Source organism: Peromyscus californicus, unplaced genomic scaffold, assembly GCF_007827085.1.
Source record: "Peromyscus californicus insignis strain IS unplaced genomic scaffold, ASM782708v3 Scaffold_23__1_contigs__length_62951481, whole genome shotgun sequence".
In the NCBI taxonomy this organism is placed as follows: Eukaryota; Metazoa; Chordata; class Mammalia; order Rodentia; family Cricetidae; genus Peromyscus; species Peromyscus californicus.
Window position 1 is genome coordinate 11,528,387 of NW_026294534.1, and position 16,897 is coordinate 11,545,283.

Here is a 16,897-nt window from a genome sequence, read left to right on the forward strand (position 1 = left end):
CTCTCTGGGCCCCACTTTTCTCACCCATGCCATGGGTGTAACAGCATCTGTAGGGGTTGTGGCTGACACAGCTTGCTCTGGCCTGGCCAGAAGTGCTCTGCCAATATGATCATTAGTATAACTTTTAGAAAAGTGTACTGCTCAAACAGCTTTTTAAAAAATGCATACATTGGTTAGTAAGTGTAGAATAAAGGCTGCAGTGATGCAGTGATACATTAACTATATTCTTAGATGAGTAGTTAATGTGTGATGTCATGGAAGAATCCACACACACACACACACACACACACACACACACACACACACACACACACACATATGTGTGCATCTGTATAATATTTATTTTACTTGCTTCCATAAAAAACTAAGGTGCATATACACTGTCCAACATGTTTGTGGAGTAAAAGTTTTGCAATCAAAATTTTTTCCTTTGGATCTTTTGGGAAAAAAATCTCTCTATGTGCCTCAGGCTGGCCTCAAATTCACTAGTTAGCCAAGGCTGGTTGCAAATGAGTGATTCCCCTGTCTCAGAACACATGTGCTAAGACTAAAAATGTGCACCATACTGACCAGTCCTGAATTAAAATTTGTAATGAAAACTACAATAGAAACAACCTTATTTTTAGTGGGGGGCATGGATCCATGGCTTTTTGAGCTCCCAAGGAACCCTCAGTGATGCTACACTGTTCCCCAAATAGCCATGGCCAAATTGGTTCTACAAGGTCATAGAACCAAGAAATATAAATAACTTAGGTAGGTTTGAGGAGTCCAAATAAATAGAACTGAATCTCATGCAAGTCCCTAGATGGACTTCTGCATAGAAAACAGGCTAAGTACAATGGCTAGAAAATTCCAAGTAAGAGCTGCCCATTCATTAGCAGCCAGGTGTTAAGTGCAGACATTTTGGTTTACACAATTACCCTGTGGTTGTGTTATGTTATGCTATGCGATGGTTACTTATGATCATCAAGTGGAAGGAATTTAGAACCAGCCATGAGACATACCTTTGGGAGTGTCTTCCAACACTTTCCAGAGAAACAGAGATCTACCCTGAAGGTGGACAGCAAGGTTACATGGTGTCTTTGAGTGAATAAAAACATGAGAAAGTGAATACAAGATTAACATCCCTTTCTCTGCTTGCTGACTGGCCTCCCACACCTCCACTGGAGGGAGAATTTCCCTCCTTGCAATTTCTTCCTTGCCGCCATGCCCTGTACTGCCAAACAAACCTTTCTTTCTTAAGTTTCTTTGTAAGTAATATGAGACACTAGAGGAAACTAGGCTGAGAGCAGGCAGCACCTCACTCTGTAATACCTTGTGACTTTTCTCTAGAATGAATCCAAAATAAACAGTTGCAATACTGTGGATAGGTGTGAGTGGCAAACCTCCCTGTGTTTGGGGCAGGTGAGGGGAAGGGTTCATTGTGGAGAATCTGCTGCTCATCTGAGCTCTGTAACCTTCTTCATTAGAAATTAAACATACACCAAGTCAATTATCAATTAAGTGACACATTGGATAAACATTGTAGGCATTAATTGACCCTTCAAGGGTTCTTTGAAGTTCACTGGGCTGCTCCATTTTCCTTGAAGTCTTGTTTTGGCTTCAGCCAGCTACTGATTAGATTGATTTAATAGTGAAATTGTGCTGGGTTAATGGGAACAAAATAAAGTACATTTATACAGTGTGTTGTTTTTCCATGGAAGGGAATCACACCCAGGCCATGGCAGGAGAGGGTATTTGGTTAGTTACCTACTGGGCTTTCCTCTTACTGTACAAAATAACAAATTGGATCAGGGAGGTTCTGCCACACAAATTAGTGAGAATTGCTGGAGGGTGATTCCACAGTGTTTCCTCTGCATATCTCCTATGAAATTCTTCACCTAGACACCCCTCTAATCATTTTGCTAACTTTGTAAACACTGGCCAGCATGGGATGGCAGCATGGAGGCAGGTAACTGTGTAACCTTACAAAGAGACAACGGGGTTTGCAGGGAAATGAGACTGAGTCTCTGAGTGGGGATATGGCCTGTGGCTAAGGCAGGGAGACCTGAGGGAAGGAAGGATGGTAGAAGGACTTCTGGCCCTGCCCAGGAAGACCTGCTAAGGCTGCTGGATTCTTCCTGCACAGCTTGAGGTGGGAACACTCATCTTGGGGCAGGGCAAAGTCTCCATGCTTGTCCTTGCTCTTCCTTTACAGTTCTGTGCAGCTGTACACATTCCCTGACGCATGAAGAGAGCACACATCCTCTCTCCGGTCCCCTACCAAGAAGATACAGTCCTCACTCTTCCACCCTTATGTCTGAAGTTAGAAACTGCAGCTGACTCACTCAGAAATAACATCAACTTTCATTCTTGGTATTTTTAGAGGCATAGAATACACCATCAAATCACTTCAGGAGGATAAAACCATAGACAGTTTTGCTGCTTTAAAAAATTTTTTTGAAATTTTATTTGTATTAGATGTATTTATTTTATATGTATGGGTGTGTAGGTGCACCATGTATGCAGTACCCACAGACGTAAGAAGAGGGCATCAGCTCCCTTAGGGATGAAGTTATAGATGCTTGTGATCCACCATGTAAGTGCTAAGAATTGAACCCAGGTTTTTTGTCAGAGCAACAAGTGCTCTTAACCACTGAGCCATCTCTCCAGCACAGTTTTAAAATTTATAATAAAAACTATAACTAGAGCTTGCTGCAAAGTCAACTAGAAACAGTAGCTCTGTTCTTAAGTGTCACTAGGAAGTCTACCTGACTATATGACAATCAATAATAATAATAATAATAATAATAATAATAATAAAAATTTACCCTATTCAGTATGCATACAGGTAGTGATGTTTAAATCCCCAACACACCCTACATTTAGTACATATGCATGTTTGGCAAATGAGATTCACTTCACTGAGGCTGCCTCTTCTGTAGCCATGGCAACTTAGAGCAAAGACATTTTAGTGGAGTTGGTAATTTCACTCAAAATGTAATGAAAATAAAGCTAATCCCATTATTATTCTCAACAATTTTCCATGTAGTCCCCTCTTACCATGCCCTTGTTGTCTTTAAAAACAGATTATTGGAAAATTGCACATGTGTGCCCTCTCTGCACTCACAGCCATTAGCACGATCCTCCTGCCTCTGAGGCATAACCTTGTTTTGGAGAAGAGGCCAAGTTCATCCTCCTCCCTACTTTCCTTGCAATCCTGGGATGGATAAATCTTCTAAATATACCAATTTGGGCCATTAAACATTTCAGAGACTGTCACTAAAATTATAGTAAAATAATAGTCTTTTTAAAGATAAGCCAGATAATACACATTTGTATAAATCTTGAAAGCATGTTCCCAATTATTCTATTTTAAATTTGAAGTGTGTTCATGTGGGCTTGATGGTTATTTAAGAAAACCATCCTTTTTCTTTTCAGCCTCCACCAAAGAATATCGGCTTGATGTGATTTTTCCATTTAAAGTAACACTCCATATGGACACGTCAAGATAATTCCCTCTGTAATTACAATAAGCACCGAGTGTCACCAAAGTAAAGTAAATAAGAAAGCCCTTTGCCCTCTCTCCTTCGGTATACAATGGTACATGGTTCTTAAGTGGACCTGTCTCCTCAGCAGCCGCATCCTCTCCAAGGCACAGGAGGACTGTGCAGCTGAGTAATGGTGCATCCCAGTCGGGACACTGATGCTTTCCAGTGCTGTGCAGTTGAAGGCTGAGGCTCAGTGATGAAACCATGGTGGACTCAGAACCCAACGTTGTGGCTGTTTTCTGGGGGCCCTGCTCTCCATTGTCCTTCTTTTTTTGAGACGGTTTCTCTGTGTAGCTTTGGAGCCTGTCCTGGAACTCACTCTGTAGCCCAGGGTGGCCTCGAACTTGCAGAGATCTGGCTGCCTCTGCCTCCCGAGTGCTGGGGTTAAAGGCGTGCACCACCGCCCGTCCTATTGTCCTTCTTGTGCCCCAGTCTTTTGTTCATATAACAGATAATGTGCTAAGAGTCTGTGGTGGATTGAATAGGAATGGTCCCCATAGATTCATGTATTTGAATGCTTGGACCATAGGGAATGGCACTATTAGGAGGTGTGGCCTTGTTGGAGTAAGTATGTCACTGTGGAGGAGGACTTTTAGGTCTTACATGCTCAAGCTTTAGAAGTCTCAGCTCCTTCTCCAACACCATGTCTGCCTGCAGCCGCCCTCTTCTCGCCATGATGATAATGGACTAAACCTCTGAAACTGTAGGTCAGCCCCAGTTAAATTTTTCCTTTATCAGAGTTGTTGTGGTGATGATGTCTCTTCACAGCAATAAATCTCTAAGACAGAGTCCATAAGGACAAATCCATCCTGCAGGGCTCTTGCATTTCTGAAAAATGGGACCCCATGAGTAATCCTCATAATGAAGGGGTAGGATTGTAACTTCATACAGTCTATGCATGCCACTCATGGGGACAGGCTGGGACAATACACAGCGCAATTTATAGTTCAGGAGCTTGCAGGGACAAAGTCCTTCTAATCACTTTCCCTCCAACTTTCCTGGAAACTGTCTATGGGGATCTCAGGGAGCTGAAGAAAGTCTCCCCATCCTAGTCACAGAAATTGGGTCTTTCTCAAGAGCTGGACAATTTCTACCCGAACAATGATGCTCTCCACTGTTGCTTGTTGCCCATGGGTTGTGGTAGCTGCACTGGGGAGGGGAGGGGAGGGAAGGGGAGTGGAGGGGAGTGGAGGAGAGTGGAGGAAAGTGGAGCAGGGAGGGACAGGAGAGGACAAGAAAGGGGCAGGGGAGGAGAAGAACCATCTGTGATGAAGGAGGGTAATAAAAAGCATAGGAGGAGAAGAGGGGAGGGGAAGAGGGAAGGGGAGGAGAGAAGAGGGGGAAGGGAGGAGAGGAGAGGAGGGGAGGAGAGGAGAGGAGAGGAGGAGAGGAGAGGAGAGAAGAGCAAAAGTGAAGGGAAGAACAGATGAGGAAGGGAGAGGGCAGGGGACAAAGGGAACAAATTTATCTGTGATGAATAAAGAAATAAATAAAGACGAGTAGAAGGGAAGAGAGGGCTGGGGAATGATGGAAGAATATTCACTTGGGATGAATAAGGAAATGCAGGAACACTGGTCCCTGAGCAGAGCTGAACTGGGGCGCTTTGTCCCCTCAGTGACACCCGCACAGGAAGGAGCTGCTCCCCTTACTGGGGTCACTATCATTTCCCTGACAACTGCTTTGGTTCCCCTTTCTGGGGTTATGCCTCATCTCCCTGGCAACTGCCTTGGCTTCACTTCATATTTCCGTCACTCACGTTGACACCTGAAATCCCACACTTTCTCCTGTTATTACATCAAATTTGTTTCGCAAAAGCCATCACTAAACTTTATAAACACTAAGTTCATCACTGTTTTCCAATCTCTCTCCCACCCTGACACCTAATAGCAAGGCCATCAGTCAACACCCAACATGTCCAGATTCCCACAAATTAAAGATAACCAAGTAATTTCTGAGACTCATTCACCACATATTTTCCATTCACTTTATGTAGTTATAAAGTAGTTTTTCATTTAAATATATATATATATATATATATATATATATATGTGTGTGTGTGTGTGTGTGTGTGTGTGTGTGTGTGTGTAATTAAAGCTAGAATTATTTGTATCACTGTTTGTAGAACAATGATTGGCAAAAATTAGGCATATGATTGATGTTTAATGACTGACTTTGTCTCTTATGAACTTACAAGGCATTTAAATGTGGCCCCCTAGGGCATGGTGCAAGATCAAAGAGTGACTGGTAATGTGACTCAGGGTGGAATACAGGACAGTAGTGGATTTTCAGTCAGCATCTGTGTTCATAGCTTTGATTCTTAGCAATACAAGATACACAAGAATTCTAACAAGTACAAGAGGTTGAAGAAAAACGGCTAGCTAACTCTTTCATTTTAAATTAACAAATTCCTATTAATTTATATATTGCCACTTGGCCATGGCATTACCAGTCTGTTGACATTCTGTTGCTCCTTTGGGGGCAGCTGCCATCTCTCCCAACTTCACCCTTCTTTTCTCTGTATCTCTGCTTGGATTTCCCACTTGGCTGTGAGCTTTCTTGCCATAGGCCAAAACAGCTTATAGTTAATATAAGCCTCTGGGTGATTATTTTATAAGTGTCTGTGGGACTGTGGGACTGGGTGGGACTGAGAAACATTCCATCTACATTTGGCCATCCAACATGGGATAAGAGTTTCCCTGTAAAACCTAGAGAACTTTAAAAGAAATTCTAAAACTGAACTAAAAATGACTTCCTAGTTCTCATGTTTGATGGGGGCTGTGGTACAGAGATGCCGCAGCAGCACAGAGACACTGTGGCATTCAAGCTTGAGCACAATGTGGCAGATTCCAACCACAGCATGGCAGATTCCCACCATAGAACACAGAAGTGTCTCCAAGCCATGCAGCACACTGCTTTGTGGATTTACCTTTTGCAAGTATAGAAAAAAAAAAAAGGTTTCTGGGCTACATGCTGCTTGATGGCAGCACAGACCTACTACTTCCCAGAGTTGGCAGTGAGCATGGCTCCCAGAATTGGCAGTTAATGTAACTTTGCCATGTTGGGAAACCGAATGGGGTGGAGTCAACAGCCAAAGTTGCCGCGCAGCTTAAGTTAAGTTTTCTAGGTATATGTAGACATATTTCAATTAGGTACATTATCTTCAAACACTTCAAAGACCTACAGAATATGGCATTTGAAATGTTTTAAAAACTTAGAGTTTTCTGGAAAATGAGATGCATCTGCCCCTGACAATACCAAGTGCTTCCAAGAGGATAATGGGTATTGAAGAAACTCCATATGGCAAAAGTTAGCCATTTAGGCAAGAAACTGCTCTTGCCTGGACTGCTTGATAATATGTTGTGTAAACTGAACATATGGGACCCATAGGAAAAAGACTACTGAATTTTTCCAAAACAAGGCGAAATGGTCCTTTAGGTTTCTGCTTCGCAGAGGACACAGGGAAAAGTGACTGAGAGACTCTAGGCCTATAGGCTGAAGATGGATGCCCCAACATTGCAGAGGAACTTTGGATTACTGTCCAGGCAGCCAGCTGTCTCTGTCCTTTCCAAAATTGTGGAAGCTGCTTACAATGCACTTCCTGTTTACTTAGGTAATATTATATCACTCTGGGGTCTTTGATGGAGTTGAAGACTGGATAGTTACAATTATAGTTTTCCTTAATCATGATAAAAGATAAATTAGATATGAAACTTTAGACTTACAAATATAGGATAGATGATAAAATATTTTCTTTAATTTTGCCAAATACAATAGAGTAGATATTGTAACTGTAATTCTTGCTGGATAACTACTTGTTATATGTAATTTCACTGTGTTAAAGTTAAAATCTTCCTGTTTGATTAGACAGAAAAGGAGAAGTGCTGTGGGATGTCTTTCTGTATGCCATGAATATGTGTTACTCAGATTGGTTGATAAATAAAGCTGTATGGCCAATGGGGAGGCAGAATAAGGTTAGGCGATACACTCAAAATGAAGAGAGAGGAAGAAAAGGGGAGAGAGATGGTTCAGTGGTTAAGAGCACTGCCTGATGTTCCAGAGGACTTGGGTTCAATTCCTAGGCCATCTGGTGCCTGATCATGCCAGGATAAAATGGAAAAAAGGGAAGAAAGAAGCATATGACCCCTCACTCCTCTCATTTTTCTTCCTCTCTCTTCAGTTTGAATGTACCACCTAACTTTTTCTACCTGGCCATTGGCCAAACAGCTTTATTTAACAATCAACCAGAGCAACATATATTCATGGTGTACAAAAAGACATCCCACAGCAGCTAATGCCAAAGTCTTTTCAAGTTTAAAAATCAAACAGTTCATGAGAATGGCTGTATAGTTTGTTTAAATCAGTGCACAGTAACAGGTTTCCCAAAGGCATTTTGTACTTAGTCTAGGTTGATCCCTACACCATTCTTTCATCCAGCTGTCCCCTTGAAACTTGCCATGTAATACTCTCCCCCATGTTCTTCTTTCTACTTTTATCACGTGTTATAATACCTTCCTGATATCTTTCTTAAAAACCTTTTATTCCCATTATGCCCCCATTTCTAGTCTCCTGATCTCTGCATTTACATACATATTATATGTATTCATCTTATTGTTTTATGTATATGAGCATTTTGCCTGCATGGATGTCACACCTGTGTAGTACACACTGAGGTCAAAAGAGAGTGTCATATCCCCTGAGACTGGAGTTACAGATAGTTGTGAGCTACCTGTGTGTGTGCTGGGAAATGAACCCAGGCCCTCTGCAAGAGCAACTGGTTTCTAGTTTTCTAGGCCCTCATTCCAATATAAGCACATAAGCATGCGCGTGCACGCGCGCGCGCACACACACACACACACACACACACACACACACACAAATGCAAAATTTGTCTTTTTTCTAAACCTGGGTCACCCTAGTGTATATTTTCCAGGTCTTTTCATTTTTCAAATTTCATTTTTCTTTACAGATGAATAAAATTTCATTGTGTTAATATACCACGATTCCATTATTCATTATTTATTCACTCAATATATGTTGATGGACATTCCTTTGTTGATTCCATTTCCTTTGAACTGCACGTAGAGCCACAGCAAACATGGATGTGAAAATTAGTCTAGTAGGATGCAGTCTTTTGGGTGTGTGCCCAGGAGTCATACGGCTGTGTTAGAAAGAAGTTCTATTTTTATCTTTACTTCTCTAATTGGAATAATATTTAACATAAGGGAAATAAGACTCAAGAGAAGAAAGTACTTATCCATTTGTGTGAACATGGAAGATCTGGTTTTTATAAAACAAAGTAAGATTCAATGCAATGTTAACGATCTGTGTAAAACAGGATCTTGTAATGGCGGTTTTCGAATTTAGCATTATCATCCTTTCAACTTTGAACTGAAGTCACAATTGAAACCCATGGAAATACGTTAACATTTCCTTCACTGCCTGCACACCTGTGGCCAATCTTTCCTGTGAATGTATATTCTCAAATTAATTCATGGTTCAAGACCCAAACTAGGCAACTGAAACAACTTTCAAGTCCTAGAATCATTTAAATAATTAAAGCAAAATGAAGTCCAACTAGCAACAGGTAGCTTAAAAACATGAAGCAGGAACCAATTCCTTTAAAAATCTGTTCTTTTAATTTTCCATGTTTTAAACTGTTCTCACAGAGACAAAATGGCTCTGCTGCAAGCAGCTCTGTGCCTCAGAACAATTGTAACTGATCAAACTGCAATCCTCAATCTCTTCTCTGGCACACACTCAATAGCTGGCCTCCAATAGTCTTGGTCACACATCAGACTAGAGTCCATGTTCACTCTGTTTGAGGTGTATCTTCACAGGTGCTTCTGCTGTTGTGTTACCCTGTTCACAGAGTGGCAGGAACATGTGTTCCCACAGCCAAGTTCATCACCACTTTGCAAGAAGAATGAAAATAAACCTCAAAGCATAACAACATCTGCTCAAATGGAGTCAACTCTAGACGAAAGCCAAGGCCACAGGCTCTCCCTAAGCTCCTCCTGGGTAAATTTGATTGTAACATGAGAGAAGGAGAGGAAATCCAAGTACATACATCTCTTCTCCAGCTTCAAATGCCAGTACAGAGACATCTCAGACACTGAAATCAGTTATAGCAAAGTGCCAAGGGAAAAAATACTACTCAAGTTGGCCAGTAACTATCCATGGACAGCAAGTGATTCTCTTTCTCTTAGAAGCAAAGACACCTGAGAAGTCATGTGACTTCTCCAAACTCACCATATGGATGGTGCTTCTGTTCCGCTGATCTCTAAAAAGTCATATCCCTCCTCCAGCTGGAAGTCCGTAAAAACAAGAGCAATGGTATCCCCAGGCTCAGCCAGGATGGTCCACGTGCAGTCAGCATTGTTGTCATACTCTGAGGGGAAGTGAGGACTGGATATGGAACTGCTGGTTCCCCGGAGGGTTCCTCCGCAGGCTCCCTCAGCTGCAAGGGCAGAAACAACAAAAGCAACTCAGTTCTCAGAAATCTGTCACACATGAGCATGTTCACAAATGCTCCTATTGACCAGAATCAAATACTTTCTGAATTTTGAATGGAGATAATTTTAAAAGGCCATTTCTAGGTGATTAATTTAGCTTCACAGTTGGTGTACAAAAAGCTAAAAGTTAAATTCCATTATCAACCCAATGTCATAGTGGGAAAATGAATAAAACTGACAAGAAAGTGGATTTAACACATAAATAAATGCCTAAATATGCACTTAAATGCAATCAAGCTCTTCATAGGGTGATGCAAGAGAGAACTTTATATTTACTATTTACTGTGTATGGAACTGCACAGTATGTTGACATGTGTAAATACTACTTAAAACTTTCATTTTTATATATGAATACATCATACAAATAAATGATCATCAACAAATAACATAACTTTTCTTAATATTTAGAATTTATTCTTCTCTGTGGTTTACCTGTATGCTACCAAAATGAATTGCTTGAATGCAAATCCAACTTTAAAAATAGCAATACTAGTTTTATTATTCTAAGTTCACCAAACACTGTTCACTACTGGAGCTAGAATCCAATGTCATAGTTGAAGGACTGAGATGTGTTCATTTAAATTCAACTTTTGAGATGCACATCCACATAATTATTCTAATTGTTTACAGTCTCTCAGAGTTTTAGAGGGAAAATTACTGGTATTGATCCTAACATTCTCTTATGGTGATCTACAAGCCACAATTTTACAACAGGAAACTCTGAAGTGGGCATATTTAAGAAGAGTCCAGCAGAAGTTAAACTGAAAATCTTCAGAATAAACTTTAATGGATTCTTCAGATAAAGACCTCAGTAACCAGAGGTGATATGCAAGCTGTATGGGAAGACATTGCAGTACCATGCATGTGGTATGCTTATCTGCTGAAGCTCTACAGGGACCAAGCATCCACCTGCAGCCCTCATGCATGATCTCCCACTGTTAAAAGCATTAACCATGTTCAGAGTGGAGCTGGTGTAAAGTGATGACTCCAGAGCTGTGTGCACACACTGTGGTAAGAACATTTTATTATTTTAACATCCTATGAGAGCTGTTGTGGTGACAACTGGTAGCATGTTACCCTCTGAAATGACCTCAAATTTTAATCATGTTTCTTCTTTTCATGTGTGAAAAGAGTAGTAGCTTCTAAAGTCCCTGTGTGTCTACTACATGTTTCCCCTGTCTAAGAACTCAAACTTGAATGAGCTATTTGTTCTTAGAATACCACTGAATGTCAGATCACAGAAGCCCTTGGGATACTGGACAAGAAGGCAATCATTGTGGCCTTCGCTCATTCAATGGGCAGAAAAGAGGCATGGTTTTATGGCCACAGTGATGAAGAAAAATGCTATAAGCAAGACAAAAGATAGAAAATGAAACAGAGGAAGAAAAATACGAAAGAAGCTGACAGAGATGAAAACATGCATCATTTTTCTGAATCTGTACTTGTGATTGAATTTTACAAGCTAGATATTTCAAAATGAAGAGAAAATTTTAAAATCACTTATAATTTGACTAATGTTAGGCTAAACACATTCAAGTCTATTATAACCATTTTATTGTGTATTATTCTTTTGAGACAGGGTGGCAATATGTAGTCCGAATTGACCCCAAATGTACTATGTAGCTTTAGCCAATTTCAAACTGTGCTACCAGTCTGTAATAGCACTTAATCTGGTGAATTGCAGAACTCTAGTAATCTGATTCATAACTATTTTGAGAATTTGACACAAGCCCACTGACATAAGTGTTTATGAGGAAAGTTTTCTATTATTCCCTTATCACATTTGCCAGAAGATGGAGTTCTGATTGCTGGTATAAAGAAAAAATCTATCAAATATGAAATGTTAAGAAGTTGTAAAATAGGATAAGAAGATCCAACAATTAATATTAAAAATTAATCAACTTAAAGAGTTTACTGCAAAACATACAAAGCCTACGATATCTGCTATTTGAAATATGGAGACAAACATGAGGTTACAACATTTCAATTTATGAATAGTAGGTATTAGAAGATCAGAAATGGTAAGTATTGTGTTCTCACTGTGATATGAGCATTTGGAGAATTTAAATTTAACAGTGTAGTCAAGCATTTGTTTAATTATAAAAATAATCCACAAGATCAATAAATGAATATTGGGGAATGATATTCTTAAGATTTTGTTCTAATTAGAATTGGTAATCTATTTTACCTTAAATTTATGAGCAAAACAGATGTGACAAAGCAATAGCTCATGTTCTTTTTTTTCAATCTACATGTATAAATGAGGATGTCACAATCTTTCATTTCCATTAAACGAAGCATGAAGAAATTAGAAACAACTCCCAACTAATTTTCATGGAATGTATCATGATCCACATTTCCTGGATTGTTTTCAGATCCCAAGAATATTCCTATGTTTTAAAAATCTATCAGGCCTTGACAGCCACTCTTCTAAGTTTCCTCTGACACACGTGTGTTAGGATGCTGTAATGTTATTCTCCATCATTCTGTAAGATCCAGGTCCATGACCGGCTACTAATCGTGCAGCACCAAGGACAGCTCCACATCTCCATTCACTGATTTCTGCCTGACTCATAGGAAAGCAGATGAGAATAACCAGCCAGTGAAATCACAATGAACACTTCTTGATTGGCTGCAACCGAATGCAGAAGCAGTCAAAACTCCACATGGTTCCCAAGCTACACATATAATTGTTTGTTTTGAACATGCCTGATAAAGAAGTAAATTAAATTCTAATACAGCACAGATGACATAGAGATTTTAAAAACTCTAGGTTTTAAATCTCAGCACCACTGGCATTTGGGGCCATGGGTATATTTGTGCTTTTAGGAAGCTCGCTATCATCCGAGGTTCTGATAAATAACGGTTGTGACAGGTCCCAGTTGTAATAAGTGATAATTCCAGCAGCATTCACAAGGGTTCTGTAAGTTTAATTCATGCCCTCACTAGTTCTGTTTGCATACATAGACTTCCAGTTATGAGACATAACACCCTGTTAAAATGGTTTAGTAACTTTGAGTCAAGAAGAGCTATTAGTTAGGGGATGTTTGACTTATTTATAGTTATTAAAACAGGGGTAATATTCATAGACTTTCCCAATGATCTGTTTACGTAAAGCAATTTGATTTGAGAAAATGTAATATTATTTGAAAACTGTCTCAGTTTGATCTATTTCACACAATTGTTTTCTGTAAATAAATAAATAAATAAAAACTGTAAGTAAGAGAACTGAATAAAGAGATGTAGCTATCCAATTTTTCTAAACTAAATTACATTTATTATTATTATTTTTTGCTTTAGAAAGACCTAATGATCAGCACAGTTATCAGAGTACTGTGGTGTATAGTCCTCACTAATTCATCTCTAGCCCTGAGAAATGCATGTGTGGTAGAAAAAAAGTTAAATTCCTTAACAATGATAATTCAGGTAGAGATGTGTTTCTTGGCCTAAGTGTTCTCAAGAATTGTCTGGGCCTGTAACAGAAAACACAGCTCTATATTGAAATATGCTATGTTTTAGTAAACATTTTATGTATAGTTATAAGTGAGATACTACACATGAAGGATGATTATTTTACAAGCTAAATCATTTTTGCCAATATTTAGATATATGTTAATATATCAGAGGTTTCTTTCATCCCTTAAATGCTGATAAACAATAAAAACACCATCAGCAATTTAGGGATTTATTAATAATTTTGTTATATTTATAGGAATTTATACTTAGAATGTAGAAAATATGGGAATCTAATAAATAAATCCTATTAAAACCCCATCCCTTCCTTTCTTACAAAAAAGAGCAACTTAGCATCAAAGTTTCTGGGATAATATTTTACTATGAAATTTATCATACAACACATACTTCTTAAATGAATGAAGAGCATGGACATCAATTAATTAACTCAGTTTTTCAGAAACTGTCACCATAAGATTCCCATGTGGAAATGTGACAGCAGAGCCACGGGCATGGGCATGGCTCCCTCACAAGCTTTCTACTGGGAAATAACTTTTTTAAATCTATGTTGAATTCTTGCAAGATCTTTCACTTTAAGAAAAGGTTGACCACATAAAGTAAGTCTGAATGTGTCTGAGTTAATCCAGGCAGAAGGCAATATTTTTAACGAGAGATGAACCCGACTCTATTTCTTTCTGTGAGTGGGAAATGACTCTGGGTGTCAACAAAGGACACAGATTTTTATTTTCCCTCTTGGAGTTTTGACCTTCTGAAAAGTCTTCTTCTCAATTTAAAATGTCCCTTGATAGGTATATATGTCTAGCTAAAATCTATTTTACACACACAGTTCAAAGCATCAAACAGAACATGATTTAGAAGCCTAAATTTGCCATGTTATAAAGAACTCTTTAATGAGTCATTAAAATAAGATGGAATGCAGCCACATTTTACCATCATTGCATGTGTGTACCAAGGGTCTGTGATTCCTGAAACCAGTCCAGGACATCCTATGTCAGTGTTAACTTTATAAAATTAAATGTTGGCAAGGGCCTGCACTGTCTCTCTCCTACTTAAAACATAAAGGATGCCTGCTACTGGATGGTGTCTTCTAGAAATAACAGAGAAGCTGCAAGAATATGCATGCCTAAACAAGACCTGCATAATGACATCACCAGTTGCCATGCAAAGCACATAGTGGAAATTTCATGAGACTCTACTCCTACATGAAGAGCTACAGTCAATCAATGCTGAGAGGATCTGTTTTCTTCAGTGATAAGTCCCCCAAGAGGTTGTCCAATCCTAAATAGGCTCTAAAAACATATATGATATCAGCATAAATTGAATGGCTCAGTAGTTGGTTGATTAAAATATGTATGCATATGTGCAATAATAACAATAATGATTAAAGAAAATTTATGAATTTGGGAGTGAGTGGGGGTACCTGGGATGAGTTGAAGGAGGAGATGGGGGAAAGATATGAATATAATACTCATATATGAAATTCTTAAAAACTATGGCTCCACAGAACTTGAAGTCAGATTGCCTAGGCTTGAACTAAGTTGTACTACTTATTTGGTGGCTGTTTGGGGGAGCTTGTTACTTTCTCAGTGCTCCACTTTGGTTTACTATGCAATGGGAGCACCCTGTATCCATTCATGGCTTATTGTGAAGAAAAAATGAATAATAATGCTGAAGCACACATTCGTGGTTAGGCAAATTCTAACTGCTCTTTGTGAACAGAGGCTTCTTCTATTTGTCTCAGTAAAGGTGGTCACATTATCAAGATTCCTTACAATGTGTTGAGCCTTGTGCTGACTGGTTTTCATGTCTACTTAACTCAAGCTAGGGTCACTTGGAAAGAAAGAATATTAATAGAAAAAATGCCAACATAGGATGCAACTCTGTAGAGTATTTACTTAATTAATGAGTGATGTGGGTGGGTCCAGCTCACTGTGGGTGGTGTCACCTCTGGGCTGGTGGTTCTGGGTACTATGAGAAAGTAGGCTGAGCAAGCCACTAGGAACAAGCCAGTAAGCAGCACTTCTCCATGGATTCTTCATCAGCTCTTGACAATCAGTTCCTGCCTTGAGTTCCTGTCCAGCCTTCACTTGGTTATGGACTAAAATGTGCAACTGTAAACTCAAGTGATAAATGAAGATTCTACATGCTAGTAACTTCTGAGAAAAGCTGTCCATCCTCAGAGTGGAAGATGATGTCATCTTTGGATGGCACAGGTTGAAGCCCTATCAAGGCTGTCTCCTACCAACCTGTAAGGAGACATATCCACCTCTGTGGTTAACACTAGCATTTCTAGATCACTTTCATCTTTCTTCTATAGATCCACAGCTCTGGATCTCCTGTCACTAGAATACAATAGCTATTCTCTTTTGAGTATCTAGAAAGTTCCACATGTGTCATTATTATTTCTGGAATATTTAAACTACTAGCTCAGTTCTGTATTTTCCAGACCCTGCATCCAAGAGATTTATCTCAATGCTTATTCCAGTGTTAACCCAGGCAATCTTTTGAACAATGAAGCCTCTTGGTTCATTCATTCATCTTTTAACTTCTTGGCCCCAGCTCATTCATTCACCATCATCATCACTTTCTCCATCCCTTTCTACAAAAGGTGATGACTTTCCATAGCTTCTATTTACCACATCACATGTTTTCAGTTCCCAGTCTCCATATCCCAAGATCATTCACTCAAGTATCTGAACATGATAAGTTACTGACCCCTAGGCCCCAGTATACTTTGATCCTGGCACTGATGCACTTCTTGCCTTCAGCCCTCCATGCCCTCACCTCTCATGTTCACTTGAAGATTACCTGGGCATTTGAATCATTCACTGTATTTCCTCCATGCTGTTGTCATCCAGAACAATACTGGACTCAGGTCTGAAAGAAAGTCATGCTTACTACCGTGTGGTTAAAAATAGTTGGAGAGGAGCTGGAGAGATATGAATACTGTGAATACTCATTATTTAAACTGTGTGGAGGGAGATCACTAACTGTGATATCCAGAGCAGAATCTGTCCCTGGTACCTGGGATGTTTGTGATAAACAAGGGTAGGTACTCAAGACATTCTGAGACTGGAGTCCACTGCCTCCTGTGCTCTCTTCTCTCACTTTTCAGTGACCATAACACCAGCAATAAGGCAAGTGTGTAACTAGAGCATGCCACAGGCCTAGTCCTTCCTGGAGGATGGAGAGAATATCCATGCAGTGTAACTGATACGGGACTTGAGGCTCTCCAGGAAATTACCCATTCAAGTTACATTAATTAGGTGGGGTGATATTTAATCTTAAGGGTAAAGTTCTTGCTATTAAATGCCCCATATCACTGTAGGTCATGGTGAATGGAATATGTTTAGGCATGTATTTAATTTATGATCAGACACA

At 39.5% G+C, this 16,897-nt stretch overlaps 1 protein-coding gene across 2 annotated transcripts in view; it reads right to left on the reverse strand.

The window, feature by feature from the left end:
- The window catches only part of Csmd1 (CUB and Sushi multiple domains 1), a 1,596,844-nt gene that overhangs the window by 757,784 nt on the left and 822,163 nt on the right, over positions 1-16,897 (reverse strand). For both annotated transcript variants that reach the window (XM_052751771.1, XM_052751770.1), the window contains exon 5: positions 9,780-9,987. In XM_052751771.1, the coding sequence (XP_052607731.1) occupies positions 9,780-9,987 (208 nt within the window). The remainder of the gene's footprint in view (positions 1-9,779; positions 9,988-16,897) is intronic.